We start from the raw sequence: 25,060 nt of genomic DNA on the forward strand, positions 1-25,060 counted from the left end.
ATGAGACATTATCTTGCATGTCAATAAAACTACAGGGCTGGAAATTCGTCTCAGGCAGTTGCACAAACCGGGCAGTATAGGATCGGTCACCGTTACACGTAGGAACTGATATTCAGTTCCATTGCAGTCGTTGCATCTCATTATCAGGTGCTACGCAAATGGACGACCGACCTGATGCCGCACGTTTAGCGCCACCACCCCAGATGAATTTCTACCCCAATTTAGAAGTGATTACGGAATTAATCAATTCAAACATTGCACGCGCTCAGCATTCAGGTCTTTGCCTATTGAGCATTGTGTCTGGGATAAAAGCTTGCGGCGAGTGTATGTGCAGGACAGAGCCAATTGGGGTCATTTTAACTCCAAGCGCATCAAAGTTATTTTTTTTTAATGAACTATTGTTGCCTCCTGATAGGATATTCCTGCAAAACAGATGGCAAGAGGATGAAAAGATCGCTGGATCTTCAAGCACAGTACATAGGAAAATGTAAGAAAGAACTCATTATCCAGTATATTTAATTTCAAGACACACATCGCTTAAAAAAGCTCACAATTGCCACAGGGTTTGTCGTTGTGCTGCACGCTTATTGTGGTTGGAATTTCTTTGCTCTTTTAATGTTTCAGGCACCCATTTTAAAGTAAAAAGTGTTGTTACCTCCCTTATAAAAATGAACAAAGCAAGTTATGACGATGGTATGAGCACAGCTTAATTTTGAGGCAATAGAGTTCTCGATCACTTTTCCACAATTTCCCCATCATGCCAGTTTTCCAGTTGTGCTTGGGGGCAATGTTGATGTTATCTACTTGATGCTCCAAGGAAGCTACAATATCATTAAATGCTGAGAGGATTAAATGGAAAATCATAGTTGGGTGGCCATTTCAGCTATTGGTGATCGTGATTTGCCCACTCACCTAACCTGTCCAAGTCACCCTGCAGCCTCTGAGCATCCTCCTCACAGCTCACACTGCCACCCAGCTTAGTGTGATCTGAAAACTTGGAGATATTACATTCAATTCCTTTGTCTAAATCATTAATGTATATTGTAAATAACTGGGGTCCCAGCACTGAACCTTGCGGTACCCCACTTGTCATTGCCTGTCATTCTGAAAAGGACCCATTTATTCCTACTCTTTGCTTCCTGTCTGCCAACCAGTTCTCTATCCACATTAATGCATTACCCCCAATACCATGTGCTTTAATTTTGCACACTAATCTCTTGTGTGGGACCTTGTCAAAAGCCTTTTTGAAAGTCCAAATACACCACACCCACTGGTTCTCCCTTGTCCACTCTACTCATTACAGCCTCAAAAAATTCTAGAAGATTTGTCAAGCATGATTTCCCTTGGATAAATCCATGCTGACTTGGACCGATCCTGTCACTGCTTTCCAAATGCGCTGCTATTACAGAATGGACTCCAGCATTTTCCCAATGACAGATGTTAGGCTCACTGGTCCATAGTTTCCTGTTTTTTAAATAGGGGCATTACATTTGCGGTTTTTCATTCCACTGGGAACGTCCCAGAATGCAGGGAATTTTGGTAGATTATAACCAATGCATCCACAATCTCTGCTGCCACTTGTCTTGAGACGCTAGGATATAAGCCATCAGGTCCAGGGGACTTGTCCGACTTTAGTCCCATTATTTTACTTAGTACTACTTCATTAGTGATAGTGATTGTCTTAAGTTGCTCCCTCCCTATAGCCCCTTGATTACCCACTATTGGGATGCTCCTTATTGTATAATTTACAATGTCATTTGAATTTCTCTTTTTTAGTTTTTTGCCTGTGTCTATCTGCATGCACATTTTGGCTGCCGCTTCGGACCCGAGCCTTTAACTTCATACTTCTTTCTCACACTTTGTTCTCTTTCCCTCGATGGTGAATATCTAACGTGTTGTAAAATTGTTGTGATGCGCCGTGGGACTTTTTCCGACAATAAAGTCGCTATATAAATAAAAGTTATTATTATTTGTCCAGCCTCTGCTTAAATACATCGATACTATTCGCTTCAACCACTCCCTGTGGCAGCGAGTTCCACATTCTCACCATTCTCTGGTTAAAGAAGTTTCTTCTGAATTACCTATTTGATTTCTTGGTGACTATCTTATATTGATGGCCTCCAGTTATGTTCTTTCCCACAAGTGGAAACATTCTCTCTCTATCTACTCTATCAAAACCTTGCATCTTTTGAAAGGCCTCTATTAGGTCACCCCTCAGCCTTCTTTTTTCAAGCAAAAAGTGACTCAGCCTGTTCATCCTTTCCTGATATGTATACCCTCGCATTTCTGGTATCATCCTTGTAAATCTTCTCTGAGCCCTCTCCAATGCCTCTATATCCATTTTTATAATATGGCGACCAGAACTGTATGCAGTACTCGAAGTGTGGTCTAACCAAGGTTTGATATAGGTTTAACATAACTTCATTACTTTTCAATTCCATCCCTCTGGAAAGAAACCCTTGTTTGCTTTTTTATGGCCTTGCTAACCTGTGTCGCTACTTTTAGTGATTTGTGTATTTGTACTCTGAGATCCCTTTGTTCCTCTACCCCACCTAGACTCACACCCTCCAAGTAATAAGTGACCTCCCGATTCTTCCTACCAAAATATAATACCTCACATTGATCTGTGTTGAATTTCATTTTACACAATCGCTTTAAGTTAAAATTACCCCCTTTGGTATTAGCACATTAACAGTTAGCATATTGTCTGTTATTTAAGCAATGTTGCAGTAAAAGAGTTAATGGGGCAGAAATTCCGACCTCCTGGGTCCGTACGGAGTGTGTGCGGATCCGGGAAGGCATCGCAAAAGCCGGTTTTCAGTGCACAATGCGCATGCGCTGAAAACCGGCTTTTCCGATCTGTCAGTCTGGGGCTTGTTAGATCCTCCATATCTCGGGGAGTGAGGACATTTGCATTGGCAAGGTTGTGGGATTTACCCATATCTCGCCCAGCAAATGTCATCAAAACTCTTGGGCCTGATAAAAGCAGGTACATCGCCTATTTTTACAGGTGTCAGAGTTTTAAAATACACAAAAACATTTTAAAATAAAATTATAAAAACACATGTTGTTGTTAAAAACTCTACTCACTATGGTAAGTTTATTTTAAATTGTAATTAAAAAAAACTTTTTAAAAAATCGGAAAAATAGATATGTTTTTAATACATAATAACTTTAATTTAAATTATTAAAAATATGTTACGTATTTTTTCTATTTTTCATTATTGGTTTTGTGTTTTTTGGGGATGGTACCCATTCATAATAATGGGAACTTACGGAGTTCCCATTATTATGAATGAGAACATAATTTACCTGATTGGCTGCCCAGAGCTATGTGACTGCAGCTCCAGCCCTGCGCACGTCCTGATGTGCACGCGCTGCGAGGCGCAGTCAGTGGAGGCCTCAGGATCGAGAACTCGCATGGCTGCAGCTGGAACATGTCGGTGTGCATTTTTTGAAAAATGTTTTCCCGATCATCCGCGGGAAGCAGCCAAACGGGATTTCTGGGCCATTAACTGATCCGAAATAACAGTTGGAGGAATATTGTACAAGGGGTGTAATCTTGACTTTGGCTGATAATATAAAACATGTGATAGCAGCCCAGCCGCCCATTCTCGATTGGGCCGAGAATTGAGGTGGGAGGCTTCCTTCGTACAAACGCCTCTGACGCAAAAAAAAACTGCGAAACTACCTGTTTTTCCCGGAGGAACGTAGGATTCCAGTCTGAGGCCTTCATTCTCTGCGCAGCATATCGCGAGATGTTTTCCACATACGAACGCATCTGTTGGAACCACATGGGTCTGGACCACCAATCCCCATCTAGTATTCTCATTGATAAAAATGGGAACGCCATTTGTACGGACCTCCCATTACTATCAATAAGAATAACCCCCTAAAACAAGAAACACAGCCCAATAATTTAAAAAAAACACCTCACCTATTTAAAAGGAATTGAAATTAAATGTAATTAAATGATTTAGAAAAAAGAATATTCTTTGGACATTTTTTTGAATGTGTTTTAATAGGGTTAGAAACATAGAAAAATAGGTGCAGGAGTAGGCCATTCAGCCCTTCGAGCCTGCACCGCTATTCAATAAGATCATGGCTGATCATTCCTTCAGTACACCTTTCCTGCTGTTTCTCCATACCCCTTGATCCCCTGAACCGTAAGAGCCAGATCTAATTCACTCTTGAATATATCCAGTGAACTGGCATCAACAACTCTCTGCGGCAGGGAATTCCACAGGTTAACAACTCTCTGAGTGAAGAAGTTTCTCCTCATCTCAGTCTTAAATGGCCTACCCCTTATCCTAAGACTATGTCCCCTGGTTCTGGACTTCCCCAACATTGGGAACATTCTTCCCGCATCTAACCTGTCCAGTCCCGTCAGAATCTTCTACGTTTCTATGAGATCCCCTCTCATCCTTTTCAACTCCAGTTAATAAAGGCCCAGGTGTTCCAGTCTCTCCTCATATGACAGCCCAGCCATCCCTGGAATCAGTCTGGTGAACCTTCGCTGCACTCCCTGAATAGCAAGAACGTCCTTCCTCAGATTAGGAGACCAAAACTGTGCACAGTATTCCAGGTGAGGCCTCACTAAGACCCTGTACAACTGCAGTAAGACCTCCCTGCTTCTATATTCAAATCCCCGAGCTATGAAGGCCAACATACCATTTGCCTTCTTCACCGCCTGCTGTACCTGCGTGCCCACTTTCAGTGACTGATGAACCATGACACCCAAGTCTCGTTGCACTTCCCCTTTTCCTAGTCTGCCGCCATTCAGATAATATTCTGCCTTTGTGTTTTTGCCGCCAAAATGGATAACCTCACATTTATCCACATTATACTGCATCTGCCATACATTTGCCCACTCACCTAACCTGTACAAGTCACCCTGCAACCTCTTAGCGTCCTCCTCACAGCTCACTCTGCCACCCAGCTTAGTGTCATCTGCAAACTTGGAGATATTACACTCAATTCCTTCATCCAAATCGTTAATGGACAGGATTTTTAATATAGAAATGAGTGATTAACTTCAATTTTTCTATGTTTTAAAAATGTTACACTGGCAAAAGTAAGCTATGTGTCTGCTTTCACCAGGCGTAAAAGTTTGAAGGGCATTCGCTGGTCATGAGTTGGGCAAATAGCCCAATCTCTCCCGCATGGATGTCCTTCTCCCGGGGATGCATCGAAGAAATTTGGACAGATCGGAAAAGCTGGTTTTCGGCGCATGCGCATCACGCCCCGAGGCCTCGCTGGGTGCATGTGCACATAATATGGAGCTGGACCTGGCGAGGCCACAATTTTAAGCCCATTAACAATATTGCCTTTAATATAGCTCAAAGGAAAGCAAAATCCAGCGCTGTGTATAATGGCAGGCTGATCTGCTACCGGCGATTTTACTCGCCTATGGTCGGAAATAAAGCTAAGGGTCTCAAATGTTCTGTGCCTGTCACAATCAGTCCATCTTCAAGACGCACTGCAGCAACTCGCCAAGGCTCCTTCGGCAGCACCTCGCAAACTCGCGACCTCTACCACCTCGAAGGACAAGGGCAGCAGGCGCATGGGACACCATCACCTCCACGTTCCCCTCCAAGTCACACACCATACTGACTTGTAAATATATCGGCCGTTCCTTTACCGTCGCCGGGTCAAAATCCTGGAACTGCCTTCCTAACAGCACTGCGGGAGCACCTTCACCACACGGACTGCAGCAGTTCAAGAAGGCGACTCACCACCACATCCCCAGAACAAATAACAAAAAAAACACAATCCAGGTTCACTCAGTAGCTGCAGTTTCGAAGGTGCAGTACGTTTGATTTTAACCTTCCTTTCTGAGATAGTCATCATCATCATCATCATCATAGGCAGTCCCTCGGAATCGAGGAGGATTTGCTTCCACTCCCAAAGTGAGTTGTCTGGTGGCTGAACAGTCCGATACGAGAGCCACAGACCCTGTTACAGGTGGGACAGACATTCATCGGGGAAGGGCTCGGTAGGGCTGCTCTTTCCGCTGCCTGCGCTTGGCCTCTTCAGGCTCTTTGCGTCGAGACTTAAAGAGCTCAACGCCCTCCCGGATGGACTTCCTCCACCTCAGGCGGTCTGCGGCCAGAGTCTCCCAGGTGTCAGTGGTGATGTCGCACTTTACCAGGCAGGCTTTGAGGGTGTCCTTATAACGTTTCCATTGTCCTCCTTTGGCTCGTTTACCATGAAGGAGCTCCGCATAAAGCAATTTGCTTATCGAGCCTCATATCTGGCGCGAACTATGTGGTCTGCCCAGCGAAGCTGATCGAGTGTGGTCAGTGCTTCAACACTGGAGATGTTAGCCTGGTCGAGGACACTGATGTTGGTGCGCCTGTCCTCCCAGGAGATTGGCAGGATCTTGCGGAGACACCATTGGTGATATATCTCCAGCGACTTGAGGTGCCTTCTATACATCGTTCATGCCTCAGACCCATACAGGAGGGCAGGTATTACTACAGCCCTGTAGACCATGAGTTTGATGGTAGATTTGAGGGCCAGATCTTCAAACACTTTTTTCCGCAGGCGGCCGAAGGCTGCGCTGGCGCACTGGAGGCGATGCTGAATCTCCGAATCAATGTCTGCCTTTGTTGATAAGAGGCTCCCGAGATATGGGAAATGGTCCACGTTGTCCAGGGCCGCGCCATGGATCTTAATGATTGGAGGGCAGTGCTGTGTGGCGATGACAGCCTGGTGAACGACCTTTGTCTTACGGATGTCAAGCGTAAGGCCCATGCTTTCATATGCCTCAGTGAATACATTGACTTTATCCTGAAGTTCAGCTGAAGATGAATCCCCATAGCTCTTGGTCAGCCCTCCAGGCCTCTATAACCAGTGCCTGTGAAGAGACATTTGGTCACTCAACCAGAAAACATCAGGACTAGTTTGATGAAAATGATCAGAAGATCGAAGAACTAATCGATCACAAGTGCAAAGCATTTCTGAGCCTCAAGCAACAGCCCAACTCAGGAGCTGCAAAACAACATTATAGACGGCTCAAGGCTCGGGTCCAACAAAAAACTCGGGATCGAAAGAACAGGTGGTGGCTGGAGAAAGCATAGGAGATACAACTGGCCGACAGTCATGATATGCGAGTATTCTTCACTGCAGTCAAGGCCACCTACGGTCCAAACTCCCAAGGTCCCACCCCACTCCTGGCCAAGAACCGGGAAACATTCATCAAGGACACCGAGGCTGTCAGGACCTGATGGAAGGAGCACTTTGAAGATCTCCTCAATCAAGACTCTGCCTTTGACTCGAGTGTTCTTGATTCTATCCATCAGAATGTGACCCGCCACCAACTCAGTGAAACTCCAACGTTGGACGAGGTTGGCAAAGCCATGAAACAGCTTAAGAATAACAAGGCTACGGGTGAGGATGGAATCCCTGCTGAGGTGTGAAAATATGGCGGAGAGGCGCTGTTGGCTCAGATACATGACCTCATCTCTCATCTGGAGGGAGGAGTGCATGCCGGGAAATCTCAGAGATGCAGTGATTGTGACCTTTTTTAAAAAGGGGGACAAGTCCGACTGCGTCAACTACAGGGGAATCTCCCTGCTTTCAGCCACTGGGAAAGTTGTCGCTCGAGTTCTCCTCAATCGTCTTCTCCCTGTGGCCGAGGAGCTCCTCCCAGAATCTCAATGCGGATTTCGTCCCCTACGGAGCACAACAGACATGATCTTTGCAGCGTGCCAGTTGCAGGAAAAATGCAGGGAGCAGTGCCAGCCCTTATAGATGGCCTTTTTCGATCTTACAAAGGCCTTTGACACTGTCAACTGTGAGGGTCTATGGAGCGTCCTCCTCCGTTTCAGATGCCCCCAAAAGTTTGTCAACATGCTTCGCTTGCTTCACGATGGCATGCAGGCCGAGATCCTTCCCAACAGATCCATTACTGACTCAATCCACATCTGGACTGGGGTCAAACAGGGCTGCGTTATTGCTCCAACTCTCTTCTCAATCTTCCTTGCCGTCATGCTCCACCTCACAATAAACAAGCTCCCCGCTGGTGTGGAATTAAACTACAGAACCAGTGGGAAGTTGTTTAACCTACGCCGCCTCCAGGCCAGGTCCAAGGTCACCCCAACCTCTGTCATTGAGCTTCAGTATGCGGATGATGCCTGCGTCTGTGCACATTCAGAGATAGTGAACTCCAACTGTAACAAACAACTCAAATGGATTGTTCACCAGGCATGGTTTTTCATTGTGCGAAACTAACGGCCTGCAGAGTATGGTGACTATCATGTCTCTGCACCTTGTTACAAACTCACACAAGGCATGTATATATCAGGCACGATCACTCTGTGACCTTCACATTATCCCCAGGGCCAAGGAGTGCTGACCCTGGGTGGGACCTCCCCTTTTATATCTGGAAACCCAGGTGAGGAGTGTCTCCCGCAAGCTCACCCCCTGTGGTCAGGGTGTGCATTTCAAGGGTACAGGTACAGTGTGCATGAGTTACAGTTACATAACTATTGTCAATGCAAGATGGTGAAATACATGACATCACCTCCCGCCTTGAGTCATTTTAGTTTCAGTGGTTAAGTCTATTGGGTGGTCGACGCTTTCTCGTGGAGCGCCGCAGTTGTGGCTCTGGTGGCTGAGCCTCAGCACACGTCTCTGTAACTTGAGGTGATTCCGGCCTGTCCGGGCTGGCCGCAGGGACTGTGCATGCTGAGGGCTGTCTTTGTTGCTCGTACGCTGGCAGTGGTGTGGGTGCTATCTCATCATGCTCTTCTTCCGGTTCCTCCGTGTCTATGCTGAACCTTGTCTTTACTTGGTCCAAGTATTTGCGGCATATCTGCCCATTGTTTAGTCTGGCCACCATGACCCTGTTTCCTTCCTTGCCAATTACGGTGCCCTCAAGCCATTTGGGTCACAAAGCATAAATACTGGGTCATCGATTTCTATACACCTCCCCCTTGAGTTTCGATCATGGAGCTCGGTTTGGGACTGGCGCTTGCCCTCAACAATGTCTGCCAGGGCTGGGTGAATGAGGGACAGCCGCGTCTTGAGCGTGCGTTTCATGAGGAGTTCCGCTGGCGGGACTCCCGTGTGCGAGTGCAGGCGGGACCTGTAGGCCAGCAGGAGGCGCGATAGGCGGTACTGAAGGGAGGGTCCTTGGATGTGTAGCATGCCCTGCATATGACTTGGACCGCCCGTTCCGCCTGGCCATGAGAAGCCAGCTTATACGGCGCTTTCCGGACGTGCTTGATCCCATTGCCCGACATAAACTCCTGGAATTCATGGCTGGTAAAACACGGGCCATTGTCGCTGACCAGGATGTCCAGCAAGCCGTGGGTCACGAAAACCATACGCAGACTCTCCACAGTGATGGATGTCGTGCACGAGTTCAATATGATGCACTCGATCCACTTCGAGTATGCATCGACTACGATCAAGAACATTTTCCCCATGAACAGGCCCGCATAGTCGACGTGAATACGTGACCATGGCCTGGTGGGCCAAGGCCACGGGCTGAGTGGGGCCTCCCTGGCGGCATTGCCCAGCTGGGCACACGTCGTGCACCTGCGAACCCAGTGTTCCAGGTCTGAGTCAATCCCTGGCCACCATACATGTGACCGGGCAATGGCCTTCATCAACACGATGCCAGGGTGCTCGCTGTTGAGTTCCCTGATGAACGCTTCCCTTCTTTTCTGGGGCATGACTACCCGGCTACCCCATAACAGGCAGTTGGCTTGGATGGAGAGTTCATCCATCTGTCTCTGAAATGGCCTGACTTCCTCGGGGCATGCGCTGTGTGCGGGCGCCCAATTCCCAGTCAGGACACATTTCTTTATCATGGTCGCTGTTAGTCCAGAGTTTAAGCTGTCGGGCTGTGATGGGAGAGCCCACGTGTCAAATGCCTCAAACGGTCATGACAATCTCGACGCTCTGCTCCGACGACCCCTCGGTGGTGGCCAGTGGGAGCCTGCTAAGCGCGTAAGTGCAATTTTTGGTGCCTGGCTGGTGCCGTATGGTGTAGTCATACGCAGCCAGGGTGAGGGCCCATCTCTGTATGCGAGCTGACGCATTAGCGTTGACAGCCTTGCTGTCGGACAACAGGGATGTTAACGGCTTGTGGTCCGTATCTAGCTCGAACTGTCGGCTGAAAAGGTACTGGTGCATCTTTTTCACACCGTACACACTGGTGAATGCCTCCTTCTTGACCATGCTGTATCCACGCTCTGCCTGGGAGAGCGACCTGGAGGCGTAAGCCACCGGTTGGTGTCGGCCGTCATTGTTACCCTGCTGCAATACACACCCAACCCCATAGGATGACGCATCGCATGTTAAAACCAGTTTTTTACAGGGGTCATACAAAGTCAACAGTTTGTTGGAACACAGCAGGTTCCTCGCCTTATTGAAAGCCCGTTCTTGACAATCCCCCCAACACCATTCACAATCTTTATGGAGGAGCATGTGTAACGGCTCCAACAATGTGCTTAAGTTCGGCAGAAAGTTCCCAAAATAGTTCAAAAGTCCCAGGAATGATCGCAACTCGGACGTGTTGCCGGGCCTGGGCGCCCGGCGAATCACCTCAGTTTTTGATTCAGTGGGTTGGATCCCATCTGCGGCAACCCTCCTGCCCAGGAACTCGACTTCTGGGGCCAAAAACACGCACTTGGCCTTTTTCAGCCGCAAGCCTACCCGATCCAATCGGTGTAGCACCTCCTCCAGGTTGCAGAGGTGTTCATCGGTGTCGCAACCCGTTATAAGGATGTCGTCTTGTAATATGACTATTCCAGGGATGGACTTGAGCAAGCTTTCCATGTTTCGCTGAAAGATAGCCGCTGCCGAACGAATGCCAAACGGGCACCTGTTGTAGACAAATAATCATTTGTGTGTTGTGATGGTGGTCACAAGCTTGGAATCTTCCGCCAGTTCCTGAGTCATGTAGGCCGAAGTGAGGTCCAGCTTCGTGAACAGCTTTCCACCTGCCAGCGTGGCAAAGAGGTCCTCTGCTCTCGGAAGCGGGTATTGGTCTTGTAGCGATACTCAGTTGATGGTGGCTTTGTAGTCGCCACAAATCCTAACCGAGCCATCTGCTTTGAGGACGGGAATGATGGGACTTGCTCAGTCGTTGAATTTAATGGCCGAAATTGTGCCCTCTCTGAGCAGAATGTCCAGTTCACTTTCAATTTTCTCACGCACCACGTACAGCACCGCTCTGGCTTTGTGGTGCGCTGGTCTGGCGTCCGGAGTGATGCGTATCACTACTTTAGTCCCCTTGAACGTACCAACACCGGGTTGAAACAGTGACTCAAATTTTTGCAACACATAGAAACATAGAAAATAGGTGCAGGAGTAGGCCATTCGGCCTGCACTGCCATTCAATGAGTTCATGGCTGAACATGCAACTTCAGTACCCCCTTCCTGGTGAACCTTCGCTGCACTCCCTCAATAGCAAGAATTCCTTCCTCAAGTTAGGAGACCAAAACTGTACACAATACTCCAGGTGTGGCCTCACCAAGGCCCTGTACAACTGTAGCAACACCTCCCTGCCCCTGTACTCAAATCCCCTCGCTATGAAGGCCAACATGCCATTTGCTTTCTTAACCGCCTGCTGTACCTGCATGCCAACCTTCAATGACTGATGTACCATGACACCCAGGTCTCGTTGCACCTCCCCTTTTCCTAATCTGTCACCATTCAGATAATAGTCTGTCTCTCTGTTTTTACCACCATTTATCCACATTTTACTTCATCTGCCATGCATTTGCCCACTCACCTAACCTATCCAAGTCACTCTGCAGCCTCATAGCATCCTCCTCGCAGCTCACACTGCCACCCAACTTAGTGTCATCCCGCAAATTTGGAGTTACTACATTTAATCCCCTCGTCTAAATCATTAATGTCCAGTGTAAACAGCTGGGGCCCCAGCACAGAACCTTGCGGTACCCCACTAGTCACTGCCTGCCATTCTGAAAAGTAATAATTTACTCCTACTCTTTGCTTCCTGTCTGACAACCAGTTCTCAATCCATGTCAGCACACTACCCCCAATCCCATGTGCTTTAACTTTGCACATTAATCTCTTGTGTGGGACCTTGTTGAAAGCCTTCTGAAAGTCCAAATATACCACATCAACTGGTTCTCCCTTGTCCACTCTACTGGAAACATCCTCAAAGAATTCCAGAAGATTTGTCAAGCATGATTTCCCTTTCACAAATCCATGCTGACTTGGACCTATCATGTCACCTCTTTCCAAATGCGTTGCTATGACATCCTTAATAATTGATTCCATCATTTTACCCACTACTGAAGTCAGGCTGACCAGTCTATAATTCCCTGTTTTCTCTCTCCCTCCTTTTTTAAAAAGTGGGGTTACATTGGCTACCCTCCACTCAATAGAAATTGATCCAGAGTCAATGGAATGTTGGAAAATGACTGTCAATGCATCCGCTATTTCCAAGGCCACCTCCTTAAGTACTCTGGGATGCAGTCCATCAGGCCCTGGGGATTTATCGGCCTTCAATCCCATCAATTTCCCCAACACAATTTCCCGACTAATAAGGATTTCCCTCAGTTCCTCCTCCTTACTAGACCCTCTGACCCCTTTTATATCCGGAAGGTTGTTTGTGTCCTCCTTAGTGAATACCGAACCAAAGTACTTGTTCAATTGGTCTGCCATTTCTTTGTCCCCCATTATGACTTCCCCTGATTCTGACTGTGGGGATGCATAATTTGCTGGGGACTCAAACTAATCTGTGAAGTCTCTATGGCACAGGATGCGGAAACCCATTGCTAAACTTTAATGTAGGCGAGAGTTGGAACAGGTTTCCAAATTGTACTGCGTACTTTTGCTTTGAAGCACATGTGTGTAATATATTTGCTTTGTGGATCCTTTGCTTCAGAATTCATAGTAACACACATGGCTATTCAGAGCTAGTTGGTTTATTAGCAAAGGTTTAATAATCACACTATACATTACCAGTTCAACCACCAGGCTCACAACCACCTGCCTCATCGTGGATCCACCGAGCCCAACTGGCTGGGGTTTTATTGAGTCTTGTGACCATCACATGACTGGCTTAGCTACTCACAGTGCAACAGCTCTAGCAACCGGTGAGCATACTCACCGGTGCATACATTACAATGGGAAACACCATTGTCGAAAGGTACAGTTGCAGTATAATTGCAGTGTGATATTCCCTGCAGTTGGGAGGACAGAACATGTTGCTGAACGACAACTTTATTCGCCGTTTGATCTGCCTCTATTTGTATTTCAGTAAGCAACTACACCAATCCCTCTCTGAAGCAATGCTGCCAGGATGGAATAACTGAACTTCCTATGAAACGCACCTGTAAAGAACGGGCAAAGAGAGTCGAAGAGGAGGAATGTAGAAAGGTTTTTCTCACTTGCTGCGACTATGGGGTTGAACTGAGGATTCAGCAATCAAAGAAGATGAATGCAGTGGGACGAAGTAAGTGTGTGCTGACTGGGTCAAGGAGTGGAAGCAAGTCTTCTCGATTTCGACGTACTGCCTATGATGATTTTATCATGCAGATCGCTGTCACTTTTCTTATTCCATTAACAATCACTCAATGACACATGTAAGATATGACCCAGGAAATTTCTACAGCATGGTTTTCGCTGCTATTTTAGCAGAGGTGGTAACAGATTTAAAATAGACCACTTAACGTTTGGGTTGAGGTCTCCAACAGTGGAATGGGATGGTCACGTGCGAAGTCGACATCCACTGCTCTCCTTACAGTTATTTTTCAGGTTATGCTTATTCTAGCTAAATAATTGGGGATGAGAAATTGATTCAGTTAAGCAGCAGACAAGTTGCCTGGGTGAGTGTAGCTCTAACAACACTCAAGAAGCTCGACACCATCCAGAACAAAGCAGCCCATTTGATCAGCACCCCATCCACCACCTTAAACATTCACTCCCTCCACCACCGGCGCACCGTGGCTGCAGTGTGTACCATCTCCAAGATGCACTGCAGTAACTCGCCAAGGCTTCTTCGCCAGCACCTCCCAAACCCGTGACCTCTGCCACCTAAAAGGTCAAGGGCAGCAGGCGTATGGGAACACCATCACCTCCAAGTTCCCCGCCAAGTCACACACCATCCTGACTTAGAAATATATCGGCCGTTCCTTCATCGTCACTGGGTCAAAATCCTGGAACTCCCTCCCTAACAGCGCTGTGTGAGCACCTTCATCACACGGGCTGCAGTGGTTCAAGAAGGCAGCTCACCACCACCTTCTCAAGCGGCAATTGGGGATGGGCAATAAATGCTGGCCTTGGTGCCTTTTTGGTGCAATTCTCGGTGCATTTTGATTTCGGAGAATCTATTTAATGCATGCTTTTTAGAATTACAATTGTACAGCTCTTATTTCACGATCACTAAAACTAACCTGTTTGAACCATTTTCATGAATTTGAAATCAGGACACTAATCCTTTTTCCTTCTTTAGCTGGGGGAAACAACGCTGATGACTTTTATGATGAGAGCTTTCTCCGTATTCGTAGCAACTTTCCGCAAAGCTGGCAATGGAGAACGTATTCTAACCTACCTGCAGGGAACAACAGGTAAGGTTACTTCTAATATATCCTTACTATACAGTTTAAATGCACACGAGGCCCATACTTGAGAGAAGGTCACTCTGTGACCAGTAACCTTTATTCGCCAGCACTGAAGTGGGGAAGATGGGTGGAGCTTCCCCTTTTTACCTGAAAGTCCAGGTTAGGAGTGTCTCCCACAAGTTCACCACCTAGTGGTCAGTGTTCTCACGGTGTACAACTTCGGTCAGTTTATACATGGATTACAATGACAGTAGAATACATGACATCATCTCCCCCTTAAAGTCTTATTGGGATCACAGGTTAAGTCTCTCTGGTGGTTTACGTTCCCTTGTAGAGCGCCTGACTTGGGGCTCCGGTTGTTGGGCGCTGGCCTGAGTGTCTGCTGTTTGCAGTGCCTCAGGCCTGTCCGGGCTCTCCTCCACTTGGTTCTGGTGTTCGGTCACCTGTGGTGGAGTGAACTCTATATCGTGTTCTTCCTCTGCTTCTTCTATGGGGTTGCTGAACCTCCTTTTTGTTTGATCCACATGTTTGCGGCAGATTTGTCCATTGGTAAGTTTAACTACCAGAATCCTATTCCCCTCTTTGGCAATCACAGTGCCTGTGAGCCATTTGGGCCCTGCAGGGTCATTGACATCAATACATCGTGCCCTCGCATTCCCGTCGTGGTAGTCACATTGTGACTGGTGCCTGCTCGCAACAATTCCTTTCATGGTGGGGTGTATAAGGGATAACCTGGTTTTGAACGTGTTTTTCATTAGCAGCTCTGCGGGTGGAAACCCTGTGAACGATTGTGGTCGGGATCTATTGGCCAACAGGAGGTATGATAAGCAGCTTTGTAGGGAACGCCCTTGGATTCTGAGCATCCCCTGTTTGATTATCTGCGCTGCTCGTTCCGCCTAGCTGTTTGAGGCTGGCTTGAACGGTGCCGTTCTGACATGGTTGATACCATTTCCTGCCATGATGTCCTGGAATTCAACGCTTGTAAAGCACGGGTCAAGATGTCAGGTAGACCGTGGGCAGCGAACATTGCCCGTAGAAATTTTACCGTGGCAGAGGATGCGCTTGAATTGAAAATGTCACTCGATCCATTTGGAGTAGGCGTCTACTATAACCAAAAACATTTTTCCCATGAAAGGACCTGCGTAGTCCACATGGATGCGTGACCATGGCTTGGTGGGCCAGGACCAGGGGCTAAGGGGGGCTTCCCTGGGTGCATTGCCCAGCTGGGCACATGTGTTGCACCTGCGAACACAAAGTTCCAGGTCTGCATCTATCCCTGGTGACCAAACGTGTGACCTGGCAATTGCCTTCATCATTGCAATTCCCTGTTGCTCATTGTGGAGTTCTCGGATGAACCCCTCTCTGCCCATCTGGGGCATGACTACTCTGTTTCCCCACAGTAGGCAATCGGCCTGAATCGAGAGTTCATCCTTGCGCTTGTGAAATTGTTTAAATTCCTCAGGGCATGCCCCGTACGTGGCTGCCCAGTTGCCATTCAGGACACATTTCTTGACGAAAGACAGTAGCAGGTCTCTATTTGTCCAGAATTTGATCTGACGGGCTGTCACGGGTGAGCCTTCGCTTTCGAAAGCTTCAACAGCCATGACCATCTCAGCAGCATGCTTGGTTGCCCCCTCAGTGGTGGCTAGTGGGAGCCTGCTGAGTACAGCGGCACAGTTTTCAGTGCCCGGTCTGTGCCGAATTGTATAGTCATAGGCGGCTAACGTGAGTGCCAACCTCTGTATGCGGGCCGACGCATTTGCATTTATGGCCTGGTTGTCGGCCAAAAGGGACGTTAGGGGTTTGTGATCTGTCTCCAGCTCAAATTTCCTGCCAAACAGGTACTGGTGCATTTGTTTTTACTGCATATACACATGCTAGCGTTTCCTTTTCTACCATCCTGTAGCCCCTTTCTGCCTGGGACAGACTTCTGGAGGCATAAGCTACCGGCTGTAACTGACCCTTGGCATTCACATGCTGCAACACACACCCGACCCCATAGGATGACACATCGCACGTTAAAACAAGTTTCTTACATGGGTCATATAGCGTTAACAGATTGTTGGAACATAACAAATTGCGTGCTCTGTCAAAAGCCCTTTTCTGGCTGTCCCCCCCAGACCCATTCGCGACCTTTGCATAGGAGCACATGTAGCGGCTCTAACAGCATGCTCAATTTGGGAAGAAAGTTTCCAAAATAGTTCAGGAGCCCCAGGAATGAACGCAGCTCCGTCGTGTTACGGGGTCTGGGTGCTCTCTGGAATGCTTCCGTTTTGGACGCAGTAGGTCTGATCCCGTCTACTGCTACCTTCGTCCCTAGGAATTCTACCTCTGGAGCTAGGAAGATGCACTTCGCCTTTTTCAGTCGCAGACCTACCCGGTCCAGTCTGCATAGCACCACCTCCAGGTTGTGGAGGTGTTCTTCAGTATCGCAACCCGTGATGAGGATGTCGTCTTGAAAAACCACCGTATTTGGAATCGACTTGAGGAGACTTTCCATGTTTCGTTGAAAGATCGCGGCAGCCGAGCGAATCCCGAATGGACATCTGTTGTACTCAACCCCTTGTGTGTCGTGATGGTGGTCAGCTTCTGTGACTCACTCGCCAACTCCTGGGTCATGTAAGCTGAGGTCAGGTCCAAATTTGAAAAACGTTTGCCACAAGATAGCGTCGCAAATAGGTCCTCCATTCACGGTAGCGGGTACTGGTCTTGGAGTGACACCCGATTGATGATGGCCTTGTAATCACCACATATCCTGACCAACCCACCCGCCTTGAGCACCGGCACAATCGGGCTCGCCCAGTCACTGAATTCGACTGGCGAGATGATGCCTTCCCTCAGCAGGCGGTCCAATTCGCCTTCCATCCTTTCCCGCATCACGTACGGCACCGCTCTGGCCTTGTGGTGTACTGGCCTGACATCTGGGTTTATGTGAATCACTACCTTGGTCCCCATGAAAGTGCCAATGCCGGGTTGAAATAGTGAGTCAAATTTGTCCAGGACCTGTGAGCATGATATTCACTCCACAGAAGAAATTGCATTGACATCGCCCCATTGCCAGTTCATGACAGCCAGCCAACTCCTCCCCAGCAGTGCGGGACGGTCCCCCGGGACAATCCAGAGTGGCAACCTGTTCTCCGAATCTTTGTGGGTCACGACTACCGTGGCGCTGCCTAGCACCAGAATGATCTCCTTTGTATATGTCCGTAGCTGTGCGTCAATCGGCAATAATTTTGGCCTCCTGCCCTTGGACGCCTACAACCTTTCGAACTGTTTGATACTCATCAGGGACTGGCTGGCCCATGTGTCTAGCTCCATTGATACTGGGATGCCATTGAGGAGCACTTTCATCATTATCGGTGGCGTCCTGGTGTATGAACTGTATATGTGCTCCACATGAACTCGCTGAACTTCAGCTTCCAGCGATTTCCCCCAGTGTTCATTTGGCCTCATAGGGCTTATATTGGGCTCGTCCTCCTCGTACATCAACCTGGCTGCAGGCTTCCTGCACATACACGCCAAGTGATCGCTGATGTTGCAATTTCTGCAGGTATATTGCTGATACCTGCAAGCTCTGTCTGTGCATTTGCCTCCACACCTCCAACATGAGCCGTTGTTGGAAACAAAAGGTCCATTACCAGTCGATTGTCTCTGATTGTCTCTGTAACTGTCCTTAAACGCACCATTGACAGGTGTTGATCGCCCCGTTACTGGCCGCATTGTCCCTTGCGATGGCATAAATCGCCATTCAGCTAGCCATTGTCTCTGTTGCATTCCCCCTTTGGGTTCGACTACATGCTCGGGCATGTCCGATTGCCCTTGTCTGCCTGGAGAACTGTGGGCCGTGTTAACAATGTTGACTCCCTGTCCATTTGTTGCATTTAAACTAAGATTTTTGTCAAACATCATTCTGGTCTCTTCCTCCCCGAGATAAATGTCTGGGCCATCAAAGCTGCCGTTTCCAGGGTCAAGTCTTTGGTCTCAATCAGTTTCCTGAAAACCCCAGCGTGCCCGATGCCCTCAATAAAAAAGTCTCGCAGCATCTCCGCTCTGCATGCATCTGGGAACTTACATAGGTTCGCCAGTCGCCTGAGGTCTGCCACGAAGTCTGGGACATTTTGCCCTTCTTGCCGCCGGTGCGTGTAAAACTGGTGTCTCGCCATGTGCATGCTGCTCGCCGGTTTAAAGTGTTCCCCGATCAACTTACTGAGCTCTTCAAAAGTCTTGTCCGCCGGCTTCTCTGGTGTTAGAAGGTCCTTCATCAGGGAGTACGTCCTGGATCCACAAACCGTCAGGAGATGAGCCCTGCGTTTGTCGGCTGAATCCTGTCCCAGCCATTCCTTGATGATGAAACTTTGCTGTAGTCTCTCAATAAAATCGTCCCAATAATCACCAACACAGTACCTCTCGTCTGTGCTGCTCGTGGCCTTGCTCGCGTGGTTTAAATCCCAGTTTCTCGTCGCCAATAATATGTCCTTACTATACAGTGTAAATGCACACGAGGCCCGTACTTGAGAGAAGGTCACTCTGTGACCAGTTTCCTTTATTTGCCAGCACTGAAGTGGAGAAGATGGGTGGAGCTTCCCCTTTTATACCTGAAGGTCCAGGTTAGGAGTGTCTCCCACAAGTTCACCACCTAGTGGTCAGTGTTCTCACGGTGTACAACTTAGGTCAGTTTATACATGGATTACAATGACAGTAAAATACATGACAACTACTTTCTGCATTACAGTGTGAAGCTCTCGCACACACATTCGGGGGAATTTTAACTTGCGTGACAGTGTAAAATGGGCGATATCTATTCAGGCATCCATTATCTGTGGCTCATGTGTTTATCTATCATTACAACAGTAACTATACTTCTATAAGTTCTCTCTCTCCAGTCTCTCCCTTTCTCCCAGTCTCTCTCTCACTCCCTTAGTCTCTCTCTCACTATTTCCCCCAGTCTCTCTCTCTCAGCCCCAGTTTCTGTCTCTCTCCCCCGTCTCTCTCCCTCCCTCCCCAGTCTCTCTCTATTTCCCTAGTCTCTCAAGCACTCTTTCCAGTCTCTCACTCTCTCCAGACTCTCTCTCTCCCCAGTCTCTCCCACTCCCCAGTCATTCGCTCTCTCTCCACTCTCTCTCTCTCTCTCCGCAGTCTCTCGCTCTCTCTCCCCAGTCTCTCCCTCCCCCTAATCTCTCTCTCTCCCCAGTCTTTCTCTTTCTCCCCAGTTTCTCTCTCTACCCCCAGTTGCTCTTTCTCCACAGTTTATCTCTCTCCAACCAGTCTCTCTATCTCTCTCTCCCCCCAGCCTCACACTCTCTCCCCAGTCTCTCTTTCGCTCTCCCCAGTCTCTCTCGCTCTCCATCTCCCTAGTCTCTCACGCTCTCTCTCCAGTCTCTCTCTCTCTTTCCCCAGTCTCTCTCTCTCTACAGTCTCTCTCTCTCTGTCTCATCAGTCTCTGTCTCTGCAGTCTCTCTCCCTCTCCCAAGTCTCTCTCTCCCTCCCCAATCTCTCTTTCTCTCTCCCCCGTCTCTCGCTCTCTCTCCGCAGTATCTCTCGTTCCCTGTCTCTCTCTCTCTCTCTCTCTCCCCAGGCTCTATCTCTCCACAGTCTCTCTCTCTCCCTCCCCCCAGTCTCTCCCTTTCTCTCTTGCCCCAGTCTCTCTCTCTCTCCCCCCAGCCTCTCTCTTGCCCCAGTCTCTCTCTCTCCCCCAGCCTCTCTCTCTTCCCAGTCTCTATTTCTCTCTCTGCCTCTCTCCCCAGTTTCTCCCTCTCTCTCTCTCTCTCTCTCTCTCTCTCTCTCTCTCTCTCTCTCTCTCTCTCTCTCTATCACCAGTCTATTTTTCTCTCCCCCCCAGTCTCTCTCTCTCGCCGCAGTCTCTCTCTCACTCCACAGTCCCTCTTTCTGCCTTCCCAGTCTCTCTCTCTTTCTCCTCAGTCTCTCTCTCTTTCTCCCCAGTCTCTCTCTCTCTCTCTCTCCCCATCTCTCTCTCTCTCTCTCTCTCTCTCCCCATCTCTCTCTCTCTCTCTCTCTCTCTCTCTCTCTCCCCAGTCTCTCTCTCTCTCTCTCTCTCTCTCCAGTTTTCTATAATTCCCTGTTTTCTCCCTCCCTCTTTTTTTAAAAAGTGAGGTTACATTGGCTACCCTCCACTCCATAGGAACTGATCCAGAATCTATGGAACATTGGAAAATGACTGTCAATGCATCCGCTATTTCCAAGGCCACGTCCTTAAGTACTCTGGGATACAAACCATCGGGCTCTGGGTTTTATCGGCCTTCAATCCCATCAATTTCCCCAACACAATTTCCCGACTAATAAGGATTGCCCTCAGTTCCTCCTCCTTACCAGACCATCTGACCCCTTTTATATCCGGAAGGTTGTTTGTGTCCTCCTTAGTGAATACCGAACCAAAGTACTTTTTCAATTGGTCTGCCATTTCTTTGTTCCCTATTATGACTTCCCCTGATTCTGACTGCAAGGAACCTATGTTTGTCTTTACTAATCTTTTTCTCTTTACATATCTATAGAAGCTTTTGCAGTCCGTTTTAATGTTCCCTGCAAGCTTCCTCTCGTACTCTCTTTTCCCTGCCCTAATCAAACCCTTTGTCCTCCTCTGCTAAGTTCTAAATTTCTCCCAGTCCCTGGGTTCGCTGCTATTTTTAGCCAATTTGTATGCCACTTCCTTGGCTTTAATACTATCCCTGATTTCCCTTGATAGCCACGGTTGAGCCACCTTCCCTTTTTTATTTTTACGCCAGAACGGGTTGTACAATTGTTGTAGTTCATCCATGCGGTGTGTAAATGTCTGCCATTACCCATCCACTGTCAACCCCTTACGTATCATTCGCCAATATATCCGAGCCAATTCACGCCTCATACCTTCAAAGTTACCCTTCTTTAAGTTCTGGACCATGATCTCTGAATTGTTCCATCCTAATGTAGAATTCCACCATATCATGGTCACTCTTCCCCAAGAGGCCTCGCACAACAAGATTGCTAATTAATCCTCTCTCAATACACAACACCTAGTCTAAGATGCCCTCCCCTCTAGTTAGTTCCTCGACATATTGGTCTAGAAAGCCATCCCTTATGCACTCCAGGAAATCCTCCTCCACCGTATTGCTTCCAGTTTGGTTAGCCCAATCTTTATGCATATTAAAGTCACCCATGATAACTGCTGCACCTTTATTGCATGCACCCCTAATTTCCTGTTTGATGCCCACACCAACATCACTACTACTGTTTGGAGGTCTGTGCACAACTCCCACTCATGTTTTTTGCCCTTTGGTGTTCTGCAGCTCTACCCATATAGCTTCCACATCATCCAAGCTAATGTCCTTCCTAACTATTGCATTAATCTCCTCTTTAACCAGCAATTCTACCCACCTCCTTTTCCTTTTATTCTATCCTTCCTGAATGATGAATACCCTTGGATGTTGAGTTCCCAGCCCTGATCATCCTGGAGTCACGTCTCTGTAATCCCAATCACATCATATCTGTTAACATCTATTTGCACAGTTAATTCATCCACCTTATTGCGGATACTCCTTGCATTAAGACACAAAGCCTTCAGGCTTGTTTTTTGAACACCCTTTGTCCTTTTAGAATTATGATGTAGTGTGGCCCTTTTTGTTTCTTGCCTTTGTTTACTCGGCCTTCAACTATTGCTTTTTACCTTTCTACCATCTGTTACTGACTCCATATTACTTCGCCCTGTCTCGCTGCATAGGTTCCCATTTCCCTGCCATATTCGTTTAAACACTCCCGAACTGCATTAACAAATGTTACCCCTAGTTTACATCAGTTCCAGTCCTGCCCAAGTGAAAACCGTCCCTTTTGTATGGCTCCCACTTCCCCCAGACTGGTTCCAATGTCCCAGGAATTTGAATCTCTCCCTCTTGCACCACTGCTTTAAGCCATGTATTTATTCTAACTCTCCTGCTCCCTCTACTCTGATTAGCACGTGGCATTGGTAGCAATCCAGAGATTACTACCTTTGAGGTCCAACTTTTTAATTTAACTCCTAGCTCCCTAAATTCAGCTTGTAGGACCTCTTCCCGATTCTTACCTATATCGTTGGTACCTACAAGTATCATGACAACTGGCTGTTCACCCTCCCTCTCCAGAATGCTCTGCAGCCACTCCGAGACATCCTTGACCCTTGCACCAGGGAGGCAACATACCATCCTGGAGTCTCGGTTGCGGCCGCATAAACTCCTATCTATTCCCCTTACAATAGAGTCCCCTATCGCTATAGCTCCCCCACTCTTTTTCCCGCCCTTCTGTGCAGCATGAACCTGGCTGCTGGTGCCTTCCCCTGGTAAGTCATTTCCCCCAACAGTATCCAAAACGGTATATCTGTTTTGGAGGGAGATGACCGCAGGGAAGTCCTGCACTACCTTTCTGCTCTTGCCTTGTCTCTTGGTCACCCATTCATGATCTGTCCTAACCCTAACCTGCGGTGTGACCAACTCACTAAATGTGCTATCCACAACATTCTCAGCATCGCGCATGCTCCAGAGTGAGTCCATCCGCAGCTCCAGTGCCATCATGTGGTCTGTCAGGAGCTGCAGCTGGACACACTTCCCGCACACATAGTAGTCAGGGACTGACTTCCCACATAGTACAGGAGGAGCATGACATGGGTCCGAACTCTCCTGCCATGACTTAACCCTTAAATTAACTTACTTACTAAAATTTACTTAAACACCAAACAGCTACTTAGTAGTTTCCTGCCAATTAAACCAATCTAAAAGTCACTCTTAAAGAGGGTTATACTTACCGTTGAACAGCCAACCACTTACCAGCTTGGCTGTGACGTCCCCTCTCGATTTCGCACCCCTCTATCTTTGTCTGCAGTTGGTTGAGCTGGTCTCTGGGCCTCCGTCTCCTACTCTCGCACTCCTTATCAGCTGCTCTAGTGTCAGCACTGGTAGGAAAAACAGGACAAAACAGCACCTGCCACCCCCACTTGCCCGGACTCACCCACTTACCAAACTCACGAATGCCACTCTTTGCTGCTGCACTCCGTGCTCTGCACAAGCTGCCTCTTTTTAAACTGTATCTAGATCAGATGACTCACTACTGGTCAGTTATTTACAGAACTGGTTTTAACTAGCTGCTAATTGCCTCCTACTGGAGAGTTACCTTGTTTTTCTCTGCCTAAATCTGAAAGATTCCCAACTATTTAACTTTTCCGCTTTAAATTAAACTTCATAGTGAGGGGATTTGAGTACAGACGCAGGTAGGTGTTACTACAGTTCGACAGGGCCTTGGTGAGGCCACACCTGGAGTATTGTGTACAGTTTTGGTCTTCTAACTTGAGGAAGGACAGTCTTGCTATTGAGGGAGTGCAGCGAAGGTTCACCAGACTGATTTCCGGGATGGCGGGCCTGACATATCAAGAAAGACTGGTTCAACTGGGCTTGTATTCACTGGAGTTCAGAAGAATGAGAGGGGATCTCTTAGAAACGTTTAAAAGTCTGATGGGTTTAGACAGGTTAGATGCAGGAAGAATGTTTCCAATGTTGAGGAAGTCCAGAACCAGGGGTCACAGCCTAAGGATAAGGGGTAAGCCATTTAGGACTGAAATGCGAGAAACTTCTTCACCCAGAGAGTGATGAACCTGTGTAATTCTCTACCACAGAAAATTGTTGAGGCCAATTTACTAAATATATTCAAAAAGGAGTTAGATGTAGTCCTTACTACTAGGGGTATCAAGGGGTATGGCGAGAAAGCAGGAATGGGGTACTGAAGTTGCATGTTCAGCCATGAACTCATTGAATGGTGGTGCAGGCTTGAAGGGCCGAATGGCCTACTCCTGCACCTATTTTCTGTGCTTCTATATTTCTCTCTCTCTCCCTCTAATCTCTCTCTCTCTCTCCAGTCTTTCTCTCTCTCTTCCCAGTCTCTCTCTCTTTCTCCCCAGTCTCTCCCGTCTCTCTCTCTCCCGTCTCTCTCTCCCCAGTCTCTCTCTCGCTCCCCAGTCTCTCTCTCTCTCTTTCCACAGTCTCTCTCTCTCTCTCCCCAGTCTCTCTCTCTCTCTCTCTTTCTGTCCCCAGTCTCTCTCTCTCTCTCTCTCTCTCTCTCTCTCCCCAGTCTCTCTCTCTCTCTCCCCAGTCTCTCTTCTCTCGCTCCCCAGTCTCTCTCTCTCTTCCCCCAGTCTCTCTCTCTCCCCCAGTCTCTCTCTGTCTCCCCAGTCTCTCTCTCTCTCTCTCTCCCCCAAGTCTCTCCCCTCTCCAGTCTCTCTCTCTCTCTCTCCTCAATCTCTCTCTTTCTCCTCAGTCTCTCTCTCTCTCTCTCACCAGTCTCTCCCTCTCTCCCCAGTCTCTCCCTCTCTCCCCAGTCTCTCTCTCTCTCGCTCTCTGCCCAGTCTCTCTCTCTTCCCAGTCTCTCTCTCTCTATCAATGTTATGCTCATAATAAAGTAATGCACCTAAGTACCATAGTCAGTAAGTAAGTGTTACCTTAGCTCCTTTATTTAAACTTCAGAGTGCTGGTACAGCATGGGAGGCCTGCTTATATACA

The 25,060-nt window shown here is 47.9% G+C and overlaps 1 protein-coding gene across 1 annotated transcript in view; it reads left to right on the forward strand.

The window, feature by feature from the left end:
• LOC139230174 (complement C4-like) overlaps positions 1-25,060 on the forward strand; it is a 231,338-nt gene that overhangs the window by 99,080 nt on the left and 107,198 nt on the right. The window contains exons 16-18 of the mRNA XM_070862016.1: positions 416-487; positions 13,250-13,444; positions 14,444-14,558. Of these exons, the coding sequence (XP_070718117.1) occupies positions 416-487; positions 13,250-13,444; positions 14,444-14,558 (382 nt within the window). The remainder of the gene's footprint in view (positions 1-415; positions 488-13,249; positions 13,445-14,443; positions 14,559-25,060) is intronic.

This window comes from Pristiophorus japonicus, chromosome 19 (genome assembly GCF_044704955.1).
Source record: "Pristiophorus japonicus isolate sPriJap1 chromosome 19, sPriJap1.hap1, whole genome shotgun sequence".
NCBI lineage: Eukaryota > Metazoa > Chordata > Chondrichthyes > Pristiophoridae > Pristiophorus > Pristiophorus japonicus.